Source organism: Episyrphus balteatus, chromosome 4 (genome assembly GCF_945859705.1).
Source record: "Episyrphus balteatus chromosome 4, idEpiBalt1.1, whole genome shotgun sequence".
NCBI classification, from domain to species: Eukaryota; Metazoa; Arthropoda; class Insecta; order Diptera; family Syrphidae; genus Episyrphus; species Episyrphus balteatus.
In genome coordinates this window covers 26,290,395-26,305,715 of record NC_079137.1, presented here as the reverse complement: position 1 = coordinate 26,305,715, position 15,321 = coordinate 26,290,395, and the positions used below count along the sequence as shown (strand labels likewise).

The window sequence follows — 15,321 nt, the reverse complement described above, 5'->3', positions numbered from 1 at the left end:
TTATGCTGTATAGTGATTAGAAGTAAATAAATAATCTATTATTTGTTCTATACTGTAAAAATAGCGTATGTTTTTCTTCCTTGTATTAATCAACAAAAGTTGGAAGGCGTCGGCAGTATTATGTGTATATTATAAACATAATTACAGTTGTCTATATAATATAAATTAATTTGTCAAGTGCTCTTAAACGAAGTTAATTGATAAGATAAGTACCGGTATTTTAATTTGATATACCTGACATGAAATTGACTCTTAAGAAGAAATGTTTACACATGTATAATTGTGCGTGCAGAAAATAATAAAAAACATAAATTTCAGACTTTGATTTCGATAATAAATAATTGAAAGGACTGCTTGAAGGCGCGAATGTTGTAAAAAAAATCAAAATTGAAACTTATAATGAAACTAGCAATTATTCTATTACTCCATCAAACATGAATTTTATGTCCTAATTTAAGACAGATGAGAAAAAAAAAATAGAACATGTGCCTTGACTTTGGTCAATGACAATTGGTTTTTAGTTGGCCTTATCTTTTGGCTTATCTTAGATGCGGTCCGTTCTGTAATTAAATATAAACGTTGTGAGTAACACCAATACTAGTAAATAAATCTGTTGAGAGTAGTGTTTTTTAAAGCATACTTTTAATAGAATCTAACTTGACTTTTCATAAAACTCGTACTTGAATGCAATTTATTTTTTGTTTGATTTTTAGAGTTGGCTTTTTAAGTGAACATCTTTTAAATTTCTACGGCTGAGTTGTACTGTTCAAGGACACCATGTCTGAGGATAATGAATACCAGGATGCGGATATCGTGTGGGTTAAGTTGCGGAGTTGCTGGTGGCCTGGAGAAGTGTGCAGCCAACAAAGACAACCTGAAGGTTTGCTAAGAAATACAAAGCGAAAGCCATATTGTGTTGTGAAATTTTTTCAAGAAGAATCTTTGTAAGTTCTTAACTGTCCAAGTATGTTTCGTATAAATCAAAAGAACCTACTTCCTTGCTTCTAGTGAGTGTGTTAAGAATGCCAAGATGATATTTCCTTTTAACTGTAGTAAAAAAGACGAATTCATTCGCAAAGGTCATGGTAAGTTATTTAATGAACAATTCTTTACAGACAAAAATATGAATTTGATTCTTAGCACTTTTGGCAAAGAATAAATACATGGAGCAATTTCCTGCTGCCGTATCAACTGCTGAACGACTGACACGATCAGTGACTAGATCCTCACTATTCTTCAACAGTCGACCAGATAGCATTATTAAAGCAGTTCTCACAGATTCGCCGCCACAAAGCGAACGCATCCGAAATGGAAGGCAATGTGTTAGTCAAATACTCAAGAAAATTAACGTTTTTTACATTTTTAAATATTGCAGGAAATAGTAGACAAAATATTAAAAACAAAACCGAGTGCCACCACAGACGCAATTTCATCTTGTGATTTGTCGCCAACATACAAATGTACTATGTGTGACTTTCAAAGCACTCGACAAAATGTTATGGTTTTGCATAGGAGAAGTCATAGTGGTTCAGGGTCGCGACCTCAGAGAAATTCTTTTGTTGGTCACACAATTATAAGTCCAACTAATACAAAAGGAAAACAAACGCCTGCTGAAATTATCCAAGTCAATGATAAAGCATCAACAATTCAAATGAATAGTGTTATGGATTCAAGGCCACTGATAAAAAAAAACGATTTAGCGTCTTCAATAGACAGCAACAACAGCAGGGTTGAAATGGAATCTGATATAGTTAAAACAAATGAAGATTGTAACAAAAATTTAGCAAGAGAACGGCCATCAAAAGAAAACAATACTTCATTGGCCACAGTATCTATAAGACCACCACCTAAAAAACAACTTAATTTTATAAACTGTAACAAATCAGAAAACATACATAAAAGTCTTTTAGCCGACTGGATCGATGAAGACAAAGAAGACGACGTTGAAAATGAAGAAGGAGAGAATATTGTTGAACAAATTAAAGCTGTCGATATTACTTCAGATGTAAATAAAAGTATTCAATACAATAGTGCCGTTTCTTTAGCATCAACATCAGTTTTCGCAAGTAAATTAATAAATCAAGAAACTTCTGTGGCTGTCACAGAAAAACAAAATCTAACCCCAACATCTAAAATTCGAAATATTCCCAAAAAAGATCGACGAAATATAATTTTTACTGAATTTAGTCAGAGCGACGATTTTTCTCATGTGGAATCGCTATCCCAAAAAACCACTAGTTATGTTTCGTCAGAAAAGCATTTGAATGAGGAAAATGTATTATGTGTACCAGATAAATCAGCCGTCGAAATACCAATACTGGGACCGGCTACACCGGAGCTTCTTGTTCCAGAACAACACGATACAAAAACGATTGCAGAAGAATTACTCATTACGAATATGTTAACGACCGCATCAAGGGACAAAGCTAAATCAAACTATGAAAAAAGTTCTATGTTTAAACCAAGCACTAAAAAAAATAAAACAACTCGGCATGAAGCAGAAACGATTGAAGTCCCTGTTGAAGTAACGCCTTCTGATATGAAATCGTTCCCGGTGAATAACTTACAAGATAATGAAGAACTAACATCTACTACAGTTGTAGGTACGAGAACTCTATCAACGACTGCACAAGAATACGTAATAAAACCAATAATGGCAGTAGAATCTGTATCAGAAAATGTTAAAGAAGATTTATCATATGAATGCACATTGACTCCACAAGATAAAACTATGGCTGAGACAATAGCCGAAGAAACTACTACAGCTGAAGCACAAACAACTGAGTTACCCATGGTAACAATTTCAGAAGAATTAACTATAACGGAATCCGCTTCAGCTTTACAAACTACAGAAAAAGCAAGCCCACTAGAATTTACAATGGTAACACCTATTGGTAAATCCAGAATTTCAGTAGAACAGAAGTTAGATGAACAAAACTCAGAAAAACAAACTTTGGTAGAACAATCTACATATGAACCAACTAAAATACCAGCGAACGAACCAAGTACTGTTAAATTAACTACAGTAGAACCAACTTTAATTAATCCAGCTACAGAAGAATCCACTCAAATAGAATCAACTACAGTTGAACCAGCAACATTAGAACCAACGACAAAAGAACCAGCTATAATAGAACCAACTATAGTAAAACTGACCACACAAGAAACAACTGCAGGAGAACCAAATACACCCGAACCAATTGAAATAGAATCAATGACTACAGTCGAACAAACTCAAATAGAATCAAATACAGGTGGACAAACTAAATTCAAACATACCACTAATTTAGAATCAAGTACTATAAAATGCAGTACAATAGAGTCAACCAGAATACAACCAGCTAGAGTAGAATCAATTACAGGAGAATCAGCTAAAGAAGAACCATCGACAATAGAATCACCTAAAGTAGAACCAATTACAGTTCAACCATCAATAGTAGAACCAACTATAATAGAATTAACCACAGCGAAACCGAGTACAGAAGAACCAACTGCAGTAGAACCAACTAAAGTAGAACCAACTACAAAAGAATATCCTACAGAAGAACTAACTACAATAGAAACACCTACAGTTCAACCAAGTACAGTAGAACCAATTACAGTTAAATCAACTACAGTAAAACCAACTACAGCTGAAATAACTTCAGAAGACCCAACTACATTAGATACAACTACTTTAGGATCAACTAAAGTAGAACTAACTACAGTAAAACCTATTACAGTAGAACCATTTACATTTGAACCAACTCAAGAGGAATCAGCTACAGTAGAACTTACTACGGAAGAACCAACTACCGTAGAACCTGCTTCAGAAAAACCAGCTACAGTAGAGCCAACTGCAGTAGAACCTCCTAAAATAGAACCAACAACTACATTAGAACCAAATAAAGTAAAATCATCTATAGTAGAACCAATTACAGATGAAGCAACTATACCAGAATTAATTACGGTACAACCAAGTGCAATGGAACCAACCATAGAAAAATCAACTATAGTTGAACCAACTACAATAGAAGAAAAAAAAGTAGTATTAATTAATACTGAATCAATTTCTGTGGAAATAGCTACTTCAGTCAAAACAACTACGGAAGAACCTACTATAGCAGAGTTTAATTCATTGAAGCCGACTGCAGATGACTCCACTAAAACAAACCCGATTAAAAGAAAAATAAATACAACACTTTCGACTATAATAGTGCCTGCTTCTACTAACCAAACTAATGCTGAAATTATTAATCAAGATTTAGTAGAAACAAGAACTATCGAATTGAAACCTGCAGAGCCCAAAGAAAAAGAATCAGATTTAGAAAACCAGCTGCAAGTTAAAGGAGACATAATTATAGCAGAGAATCAGCCATTAGATCAAACCTCAATGGTTGAGACTTCTTTAAACATTAAAAGTTCTTTGATTACAACTGAACAAAATATATTGGAACCTTATGTCTCAAAACTCGGACCAAATCTACTTCAAGTAAACACTGTGGAACCAAACAAAATCGAACAAAATTCTTTGAGTAAAAAACAAACGAAAAGAAAAAAAAGTAAAACATCTGCCAAAAAGCCAGTACAAGTACGTTCCTTGATTTCTAAAAACGCACCAGATGATGGTAAAAATAGTGATGAAACTTTAAAAGAAAAAGATTGTCACGTGGAACCTGTATTTTCTGGAAAGAAATCATCAGATGAGATATCAAAAGCTAAAACATCGAGTAAAGAAAAAAACATCACAGATTTAAAACAGAAATTAAAAGTAAAAAAACCGACGTTAAGATCCCCGACACCCAGAGGATGTAAAAGAGATACTTTTGAAACAAAGGAAACTCTTGCTAAGAAAGAAACTACGGGAACCCCCGCCAAAAAAGTAAAGTTAAATGAGAAAAGTTTACATTCTTCAAACGAGGATACAAAAACTGACTCATTCACAACCGATCAATCATTATCAATTCAAGTTCAAGAAGAAGCCAAATATGATTCCGAAACATTGTCTTTAAAAGGGCATTTTGAAAATAAATTAAATACTGTTGAATCAGTTGTAAACGAAACTCAAGTTCAAATTAAATCTAAAACAGAAAACCCAGAGTGTAGTACAACTGAATCGACACGCGTTGATGACATAATAAATTCAGTGCAGCCTTTAGAGTCAAAATCAGAGTTGGAAGATGCGAAAATAGTTTCAGAACTGAATGAATCGAAACCTCGTAGTTCCTTTACAGTACAGCCTTTAGATTCAAAATCAGAGTTGGAAGATGCGAAAATAGTTTCAGAACTAAATGAATTGAAACCTCGGAGTTCCTTTAGCAAGGCATCGCTAGCATGTTTTGATTTCAATGAGGAGGAAGATATTTTAACGTCTATAGCTAATTTTAAGAAAACATATGTTTCACCGGAAAAAAGTTACAATTTTGGCCTGGATAGTCGACCAAAGACGCCTGACGCCCAAAAACTTGAATTGGAAATGAAGGACAAACAATTATCAGCTGATATTGAATCCTTGTTGAAAACGACTACACTACCAGTTAATCTAACGTCTTCTAAACCTTTATCAAATGAAGTTCGAGGACTACCCATCAAAGAACGCGGAAAGCGAATTTTCAAGTCCAGAAATCGATTTCGTGTCGAAAGTTGTACGTCGGTTTCAACTACTACTACAACAACAACAACGGAAGCAAAATCTGTGAGCTCGTCTATTTTAAGTTATAATGTAAACATGTTAACCCCGGTCGAAATATGTGATAGAACTGAACCGCCACTAGATATAAAAAACCAAGAGTCTGGGGAGAAAAATGACACTAAAATTTCAAATGCGGGAGGAAACGTCAAGGATATGGAAAGCAAAGGGGAACATGCAATTGATGGTAAAGAAACAACCTCCGAAGAAGAAATAGTTAGACGTATAGTTTTTTCACCAGCAGAAGTTTATGCCCCATCAAAGCAAGAAGTACTAACTGAATCTGTACAGATAGTAGAAAGTGCTGTTTCTTCTAGTAGTACGGAAACTAACACGAATTACCTTCGTGTGAGTGATGAAACTGCAAATGAATGCCCTAAAAATGATGACCTTAGTAACGTTGATAATACAAAGAATATGAATTGTGAAAATCCAATGGTTTCTCCCGAAACTAAAGAAAATGATGAGTTGAAACTGAATTTGGAGCCTTTTATTACTGAAAAAGTTGGTGATGTGAACGAAGATCCTGAAATGATTGTTAAAACAAGTAATCAGAATAATATAACAGCGTCTCCTGACGATCTAGCTAAGATCAATAATCCAGAAAATATACCATATACTGTCGAATCATCAATGGCCAATGAAGAAAATATTGAATATATAGATAACGGGGAAACACTAATAAAAAATCAACACGAAAAACTCATAGAAGATAATAGCAATGCCTATGCTGAAGAAATGAATGAACCTGATTATGGCAAAGAAATGTTTCTTTCCGATGAAATTGGCAAAGCAGATTCTAATTGCGAATCGCCCTTCGAATATGAACTTGTTACCACAGAAGTGTCAACTATTGTTGATCATATTTCGAATGAGGAGCAAAATTTGGAAAATGCAAAAGAGTCTTCAACTGAACTATTAGAAGAAGTTGTATCGTGCTGTGATGATGGAACATTCTTAAATGAAATGATTATTGCTGATGTGATAGAGTCTCAAAGTTCGGTTGCAGAAAACGAAACAGATAATTTGAGTGAAACCTTAAAATATGTTGGAACAGAACCTGTTGTGATCGAGAACCCCATTGATGAATCCAATAGTTCAATTATTGGCATCAACGCACAAATGTACGCCGACGAAGAAAACGATCCGAAAGAAGAAAGGTTACAAACTGATATTGAACATGCAGAGTTATCCAGCGATGACTCTAGTACAATTATTTCAGATGCTGAGGCTGAATTTGGTTCTCCAACATCAATGTTAGATGACGAAAGAGTGCTGAACAGACCCATATCCGGGGGTGAAACGCCAGCTACAAATGCTGAAGGAAAAGGATACAAAACACTGAAGAAATCAACGCGCAAAACACGCAATCAGTTACAAAATTCATTAAAGGAAAATAAGCGACTTATTCAATCGCTACAATGTGATACACAAGAAAGCACATCAAATGATGTTGTTAATGAGATAGTTTATAATGCGAACAAATATGGAAATGATGTAAAAGAATGTATTTTAGAGTCAAAGCTATATTGTGGTGAGAACAATTCATTCCGTAACAAAGTGATTGAACACGAATTGACTGAACATGAATCTTGTTCCCAAGAAAATAATGATATCCTAGGAAAACATGAAAATATACTACCACTAAATGAAAAAGACACTTTGGATTCAAATTATGAAAATTCTGATTCATCTGAAGAGGAGGAAGAAGAAATCTGTTCTCCTCCGATAGAACCACTACTAGATGAAGATACCGAAGCAGAAACAATTGAAAATTATTCTACTACAACAAGCTTATCCAAAAGTGAGATAGGACCACAAGTTGATTGTGAAGTACCAATTGTCGATGATATCGTGCAGGAATTCCAAATCGATCATCCGGAAAATCCTAAAACAGAAAATGAAATCTCAGAGGAATATAATTCTGAAATGACAAGTACTCAAACAGAGGGAAACGAGTTTGTCGAAGACCTAAATGGAAAAACATCTGATTCTTATTATACTATCACGAAAAAATCAGATACTATAATAAAACTTAACAAACATAAAGAAAAATCAAAAACAGAGAAAGGCTGGACAGAAACTAACGTTGATGTCCGAAAATCAGAATTAGCAGGTGAAGAGTTGACTGCCGCTGAGGCTTTACTTCTTATTCCTAATCAAGCAACAAATATAGAAAACTCCACTGAACTCATAACGAAACCACAAGATTCCGTTGATTCCTTGAGTGAAGTTAAGAATTTGGAGAATTTGCTGGCTGAAGAAGAAATAAAAGAGGAAACATTAGAATGTAATGAATCAACATCCACACAGGATTTGGAATTATGTGACAAGGGAGATGTCCCAAAAGAACTAATTCGAAGAAAAAGGCGTTCCCACATGAAAGTGACACCCCGAAAACGTGTGATTGATGAAGGTAGGTCAGAGGAAAAACCAGAAGAATCAAATATTGACGTTAAAGTTCCAAAACTATCAAATGTTTCAAAAGACCCCGGTTTACAATTAATAAAACCATCTGATAATTTTGAAGACAGTTTTGTCCTCAAGTATATGAAAGAGTCATTAACAGATGAAATTGATTCATTTGAATCGATCAAAGGTATCACCATTGATTCAGACAAGACATCATCCAATTTAGCTGAAAAACAAACTCTGGAAAAAGTTCACATAACTGTTGATATTTCGAATCCACTTTCATCTCAAATTGCAACTATTCTAGGTACGAATAGACCTTCGTCTACCGAGGCTCCTCTGAGGAGTGGAGTTAAAAAGCGAAAGATGAGTGTTGAAGACGATATTCCTTCGTTTATAATAAAAAGACCTTGCCCGAAAACTATTGCAGAAGAAGAAGCAGCCGATAGAGAGACAATTGCTCAGATACAGAACCTTTGCCCACAAGTAGAAATAACGAGAAAATCTTCCAAAGATGATCAAAATACGTCAATGCAAACCTCACAACAAGCTAAGCCGCAAATAATTAATCAACAGATCCTGCGTGCGGGAAATAACCAACCATTAATAACGGTGACAGCCAAATGCAGTAAGCCCGAGGAAGGTATATTCGATATTTCTAATATGCCCATTGTTCTTTCAAATGAAAAAATTATAAACGAAAAAGTACACCTTGTTATTACTCCAACAACGAATCCACAAATAATAAAACAGTTACAAAACCAACATCAGTTGGCTAGCAACACAGGAACAAGTTCCAGCAATTTCTCTGGAAACAGTTCTGCAAATGTAACAAAAGCGGGCATACCTGTCCGCAGGACATCTTGTGTTCGAACTAAACGTACGCCATCCCGACAACAATTGCCAGAACAACAAATTCCAGAAACTCAAAATTTCGAGCAAGAAAATTATCAACAACAAATTAATATTCAACAACAACCAAATCAACAGCAAGAATATATTCATCCTAATCCGCAGCTACAACAACAGCATCAGATACAACAGGATCATAACCAACTGCAGCTACAGCGGCAGAATCCCCAAGGACAGATGCAAACACATAATCAATTTCAACAGCAGTTTCAACAACAACAATTCCAACATCATCAAAATCAAATTCAACAACAACTCCAAGAAGAACAAAATATTTTAATGCAGCACCACCACCAGCTATTGATGCAACAACAACTGCAGTTGCAACAACAGCTTCAAAGCCAACAACAACTTGCAAGTAACGAAAAATCATCCCAATCAAATCTTTCAGAAAAACAGATAGGAATCGATAATCGTGGTAATAAGTACGTTATTATAAGAAATCCCACAAATACAGTGGTAATGTCAAACAGTCCGGAGCCATGTAAAATTCAACAACAAAGAGTTCCAGTGACATCCGATTCATGTGAAATGGGCTCCCAGCGCAAGCAAAGACAAAAGAAACAATCTCCACTTACAGTTCAAATTGCAACTCCAGCTAAATCTCCACTACCGGTTATACCACCACTACCAGTGACATCACCACAGAATATTATATCAACACCATCCAATCAAACACAGCAATATTTCAAAGAGCAACAAAATATTTCATCCAATATGCCTGTTGGGCGAGCAGTGACAACGAAGCCAAAAGGCAGAGGACGGGGACGACCACCTAAAAACAAAACAGAAACCATTTCATCGACTAAGCAGACTCCAAGCAATAATAATAAAGTCAATGCAAATGGAAGACGTTCGACTGGTAGAATTTGCGAGCCTCCTCGCCAGCGTTCAATGCGGTCGCTGCCAGAAACAACTTCTTCGGAAACTCATCAATCAGCAATGGCATCCACAACCGTATACACACCAAATCAACAACAGACACAATCTGTCGGATTTATGATAAATCCTGAATACACTTCGATGACAATGGGTTCTTCACAAAGTATTCGCGCAAATAATGATTCTTATCAGAACCAAGCAATAGGCCTGAATCCACAATCTGCTTCAACAACAACGACTGAAATTTCAATTGAAACATCTGAGGTAAGAGTGTATGTACACTGCGATTCACTTGAATAATGGCACACATTTTAGAAAAGATAAAGCGATTGTAGCTTTGGTCAGGTAACTTATCAGATTTAAGGTTTTGGTTTTTCGAAGAGTAACTTATAATAAACAATATTGTAAAAACAAAAACCAGAAATAGAAGCCATGTGGCTAATAGTTGCGTTATTTCGCATCCCCTCACAAAACACAGTGCGTCACCAGAATAAAGGCAGTCTATCAAAACGGGTAAAATCGATGAAAAAGCGGGGATAAAATTGTTTTTTTTTTTTTTTTTTTTGTATAGGAAAGTGAAACGTTGATAGTATTTGTGCATTTGAACCAAATATTTACCAAGAGCTGGCATTATTAACCACGAAAAGGGCGAAAATAGAAGTTTGCACTGGAAATGCACTTTCACATTGCACAATCACGGACTAAAGTGGAGAAATTGTATAAAATGCTTGGTAACATCTTAAAAATAATAAATTATAGTTTTCCATAACATTTACATTCGATGAGTATGGTGGCTAGTCCAGTGAACTTCCGTTTTGATCCAACATGCATCTGTTTTGTTTCTATTGCGTTGTGATTTCGGGCATTATCCTTATGGAATGCTTATGACGTTTGTTTACCCAAAGTGTTAAACTTAGCGAAAGCTTCTACTGTTATTTGTTTGTCAAAGCTTGCGATTTTTTTCGAACCATGTAACTCAAAGTTAATTTTCTGAGGAGCCTAATTGTAGCTCTTATCCTAGATTTTGTTAAAATACACAAATTATTACAAAGTTTCACTTTTCTATACTAAAACTAATTTTGTCCACGCTTTTTCATCATTTTTACATGATTTTAGAGCCTGCCTTTATTCTAATGACGCAAACAAAACACAGTGTTTTGTCAGCACATGCAAAAAAACGCAACTAGTAGTCAACGCAACTAGTAGTTTTTGGTTTTTTGTTTTTACAATATTGTTTGTTATAAGTTACTCTTTGAAAATCCAAGACCGAAAATCTGCTAAGTTACCAAACCACAGCACCAATCGCTTTTATCTTTTTTAAAATGTGTGCCTTTATTCATGTGAACCGCAGTGTATATTAGGGTGCTTCAAAAAAAAAAAATATTGTTTCTTTTTTTCCAACTCTTACCCCCCAAAATCTTAGTGGTTGACTAGAAAAGAACCCTCCTGAAAACTAGACGCTGTAGCATAACTCCAAAGGGTTGCTATTTTATTTTTACTTTCCTATGCATTTTACATAGGATTTTTGTACAAAAAAATTCTATTTTATTTCAACAGAACGAATTCCAGATTACAAATGACTGTATTTATTATCTCCAAATTAATTCAGAAATTCTTAAAGCTTGAAAAGACAACTTTCTGATTATGTGATAGGTATTTTTAAGAAATGAAAATTATATGGTGTTTGAATGAAAAAAAAAAAACGAAAATTCATATCTAAAATGCATAGGAAACTAAAAATAAAATAGCGACCCTCTGGAGTTAAACTACAGCGCATAGTTTTCGCGAGCGTTCTTTTCAGACCAATCACTTAAATTTTGGGAGGTAAGAATTGAAAAAAAAAAGAAAAAAAAAATTTTGCCACCCTAATGTATATTTTGTGTTTGTTTATTAATTTTTTTGCTTCAGGTGTCTGGCGGTGGTTACGCAGTACCTTCCCTTCCGGTGCCAGGATACCCGCAAACATATTTGCTTTGCGAGCTAGTTGGCAATAAATATAAAGAAGTTTTTTCAAAACCTCTGTATCTATCACCAGACCGAACAAGATTTTTAGAAGTACCCGACGAACTGGTAACCGAAGCCCATAAGAAATTGTCGGATTCTCGTCGAGAACCGAATCCAAACGCTTTAAAATTAGTATCTGATGGTACGCCACATATTTTGCAATCGAGGTTAATTGAGATTAATTCAGAAAACATGGTGAATCAAAACGAAGGCAATAGTCAGCACGATCAAGTGCTCATTCAAAAACACCAACAGCTTTCAGTGGAAGAGCAAGCGTCAGCATTACTATGTTTACAGGAGCAATTAACTCAAGAACAGCTTGCACACAAACAGATTTCACAGGATCAACTTGTACGAGAGCAGCTTCAAGATCAACTTGTACAGGAGCAGTTGGTTCAGGAGCAGTTCGTAGAGGAACAATTTGTGCAGGAGCAATTTGTTCAAGAGCAATTTGTTCCAGACCAGTTTGTTCAAGAACAATTTGTACAAGAGCAATTTGTACAGGAGCAATTCGTTCAGGAACAGTTTGTTCAAGAGCAGTTTGTACCAGAACAGTTTGTTCAGGAACAGTTCAATTTGCAACCACAACAGTTTACCCTGCAATTAGCAAGATTTGAAACTGGTGAAGTAATAGAAGATGCGGAAAGAGGGCAAATGATGGTGGTGACTGCTGGCACCCACAACATGATTTTAGATGACAAATCTTTCTTTGAATTTACTGGAGAAAAGAAAATTGACTTTTATAATGCGGAAAAAGATGCATATATTTTGACACCACAAGTAATAAGTAATCTGCTACATCATTACGCGTTAGGGCACATCACAGCAGTACCAGCATTGAATACAGAAATTGGTGATCATCAGCATGAAGTATCAATATCTGACGTTATTCAAAATGCGGATTCATCCACAAATATTCTTGAAGTGGCACTTGATGATTCGGGACTGTATACAGAAGAGCAATTTATAAATACTGGCGAAATTCTTCAAATCGAAACACCCGAAGGTATGCAATTAATTGGAACGGCTGCAGAGAATGCTGATTTAATTTTTCATCACATGACTAAAGCAAACACCAATGAAACAAATGTCCTTCTCAATCAAGCCCCAAAGATGTCTGCAGTGGAAATTCCTTCAGACAAGAGCAAACGAAGATTCGAAAATAAACCATCGACTCCTGCAACTCTTGAAGATTGTCTCAATGTAATTGGAGTTCCCATTCAATCTCCAAATGTGCCCACGTCGCTTGAGCTGCCTGCATCTGTTACCAATCCTGCTATTGTTGCAAAAACAAGAACACCAACTCCAGGTACAATTACTATGAATGAGATAATTGCAACGGGCCTGTGTCATCATCCTGATATAACTTCTTTGCCATCGATGAGCTCTAATGATCAAGAACTTAGCTATGAGTTCTTCCCATCAAACACAGAAGCACACGGGGATAAGGATCAAGTAAACGAAGAATCCGTTGTTACTGATATGGGTGAATATGCCGTCGTAACAAGCAGTGCTAGTTTTGATGATCCCGGCAGATAATATCCACTTATGTTCTTCGAGTAGGATGTACCACGCTGGAACCTTCTTAGTTAGGTTCAAAGCGCCACCTTTCGAAGAATAACAAACAAAATAAACCGATTTTTTTTAGCAACAAAAAATAAAATAAATAAGTCAAAAAACTTGTCGAAATGATGTTTTCGACCATATTTTAGATACACATATGTATGTACTCCATAGTTTTTAGTTAATTTTAATAGCACAGTCAGCTACTTGAATTTAAATCTGGATTTGTATTCAATTGCGAAAAGCTATGTGCAAAAAAAAATATTATTAATGCTAAGTTATATAAACAGTTAAGAGTCGGATATTATATAAAAATATTCGTATAATTAGCCGTCTCTTTCCTAATCTGCAAAATATATTATTAAAACTTATCCCATTCGGCGCATCCCAAAAGGATTTAAAATATACAAAAAAAGAAATTCATTACTTAAATTATAAGCAAAAATATTAATATTTTTATTGTGTAGATAATAAGAAAATATATGCAACCATAAATATAAATAAACGAGATAATACAAAAAATAATAAATTTCGACCTTATGAAGGTATTTGTTCGGATAACATTGCGGAATGGTTGTCATATGTTTGGAGTAAAAATTGATCGCGTTCTAGGTCTTTTCGGAATAACAGCATCGTAAAGTCACGGTAATTTTCGTTTCAAAAATTGTCCTGCAGAGTTTTTAAGGACTGTGTATTTTTTTTATTACTTATCGTATTTTTTCCTCAAAATGCTCATGAATTAGTGAAAAGTTATTATACACAGTTAGGTGCAAAATTGTCCCAAGTAATAAGTATTTAGTTCTGAAACACATTGGCAAATATCAAAAAGCGAAACTTATACCATCAAATTAAGTTTTTATTAAACCTGTGTAAACTAAAATTACACTTTCAGTTAATTTATTCAATTTAAAGGACCCCGCACATTTTGTATGGGTAGTGGCCCTCGGTGAAATTGTCTGAAATTTTAGTATGTTGTTCTCTTAAAGCCCTTGATCAAAAGTCGATATGGGCAGAAAGTCGAAAAATGAACAGTTTTTAAAATAACGGGTTTTTCAGACAATTTCACCGAGGGCCACTTCCCATACAAAATGTTCGGGGTCCTTTAAAAAATTGTTAAAATGCAACCATTTACAAATAAATGAAAAGAAGGATATTCCGTTAGGAAAATTGAACAAATATTGAACAAATATTGAAGGTAAGCAAAAGCTCTGAACAGATAATAAGAAAAAAGTTTAAACACAGATAATATATAGTTACAACTAAAGTATTTATGGTTTAAAGGTGAGCTGAAAAATATTGTTGGAGGAAGACCTAAGTTACTGAGCTCTGCAGGTACGCCGTTACAACTGACATTTGACATATCGGAGAATCTTCGGATGAAATGTGAGGCCCATCAACGCATTGCTATAAAGTGCATTCAGGAAAGAATTTTCTACAGTTGTTCGTAAAATTTGTCCGGAAATCCTCCGACAGAAAATATTTACGGAATATTTTAAGAAAAATGGAATCTTCACAAAAGTAAGTAAAATTAATGTAAATAAATTTTAAATTTATTTATTTATTTATTTATTTCGTCAAGCAGAGTTATAAATCTCTTATAGACTACAGAATACAATAAGAATTATAATATATACCCACCAGAGAAGAAAAAAGATATAATATTTTTTTTAAATAGGGGAGAGTGGCGGACAGTGAGACGGTGCAAACAGTGAGACAATCCATTTTTCTCTTTTCTGAAAATAAGCACAGTAACGCTAGTTTGGGTCAAAACGTTTATTTCCCCGTCTGCGTCTTTTAATTTTGTCCCGACTTAATTAAAGCTGTCCATTTTCCCCCGCCGTAAAATATCACACAAAATCAGGTGAAAGTAGTTTTTGGAG

At 34.8% G+C, this 15,321-nt stretch overlaps 1 protein-coding gene across 2 annotated transcripts; it reads left to right on the top strand.

The window, feature by feature from the left end:
• Positions 1–230: 230 nt before the first annotated feature.
• Positions 231–13,512, top strand: LOC129920147 (uncharacterized). 2 transcript variants are annotated; one of them, XM_056001364.1, is made up of 6 exons: positions 231–578; positions 714–944; positions 1,009–1,085; positions 1,141–1,322; positions 1,376–10,138; positions 11,783–13,512. In XM_056001364.1, the coding sequence occupies exons 2-6, from the start codon at positions 778–780 to the stop codon at positions 13,415–13,417; spliced, it is 10,824 nt and encodes a 3,607-aa protein (XP_055857339.1). In that variant the 5' UTR covers positions 231–578; positions 714–777; the 3' UTR covers positions 13,418–13,512. The 2 variants fall into 2 exon arrangements, with proteins under 2 accessions (XP_055857339.1, XP_055857338.1); XM_056001363.1 differs by having other exon boundaries at positions 231–581.
• Positions 13,513–15,321: the final 1,809 nt, after the last annotated feature.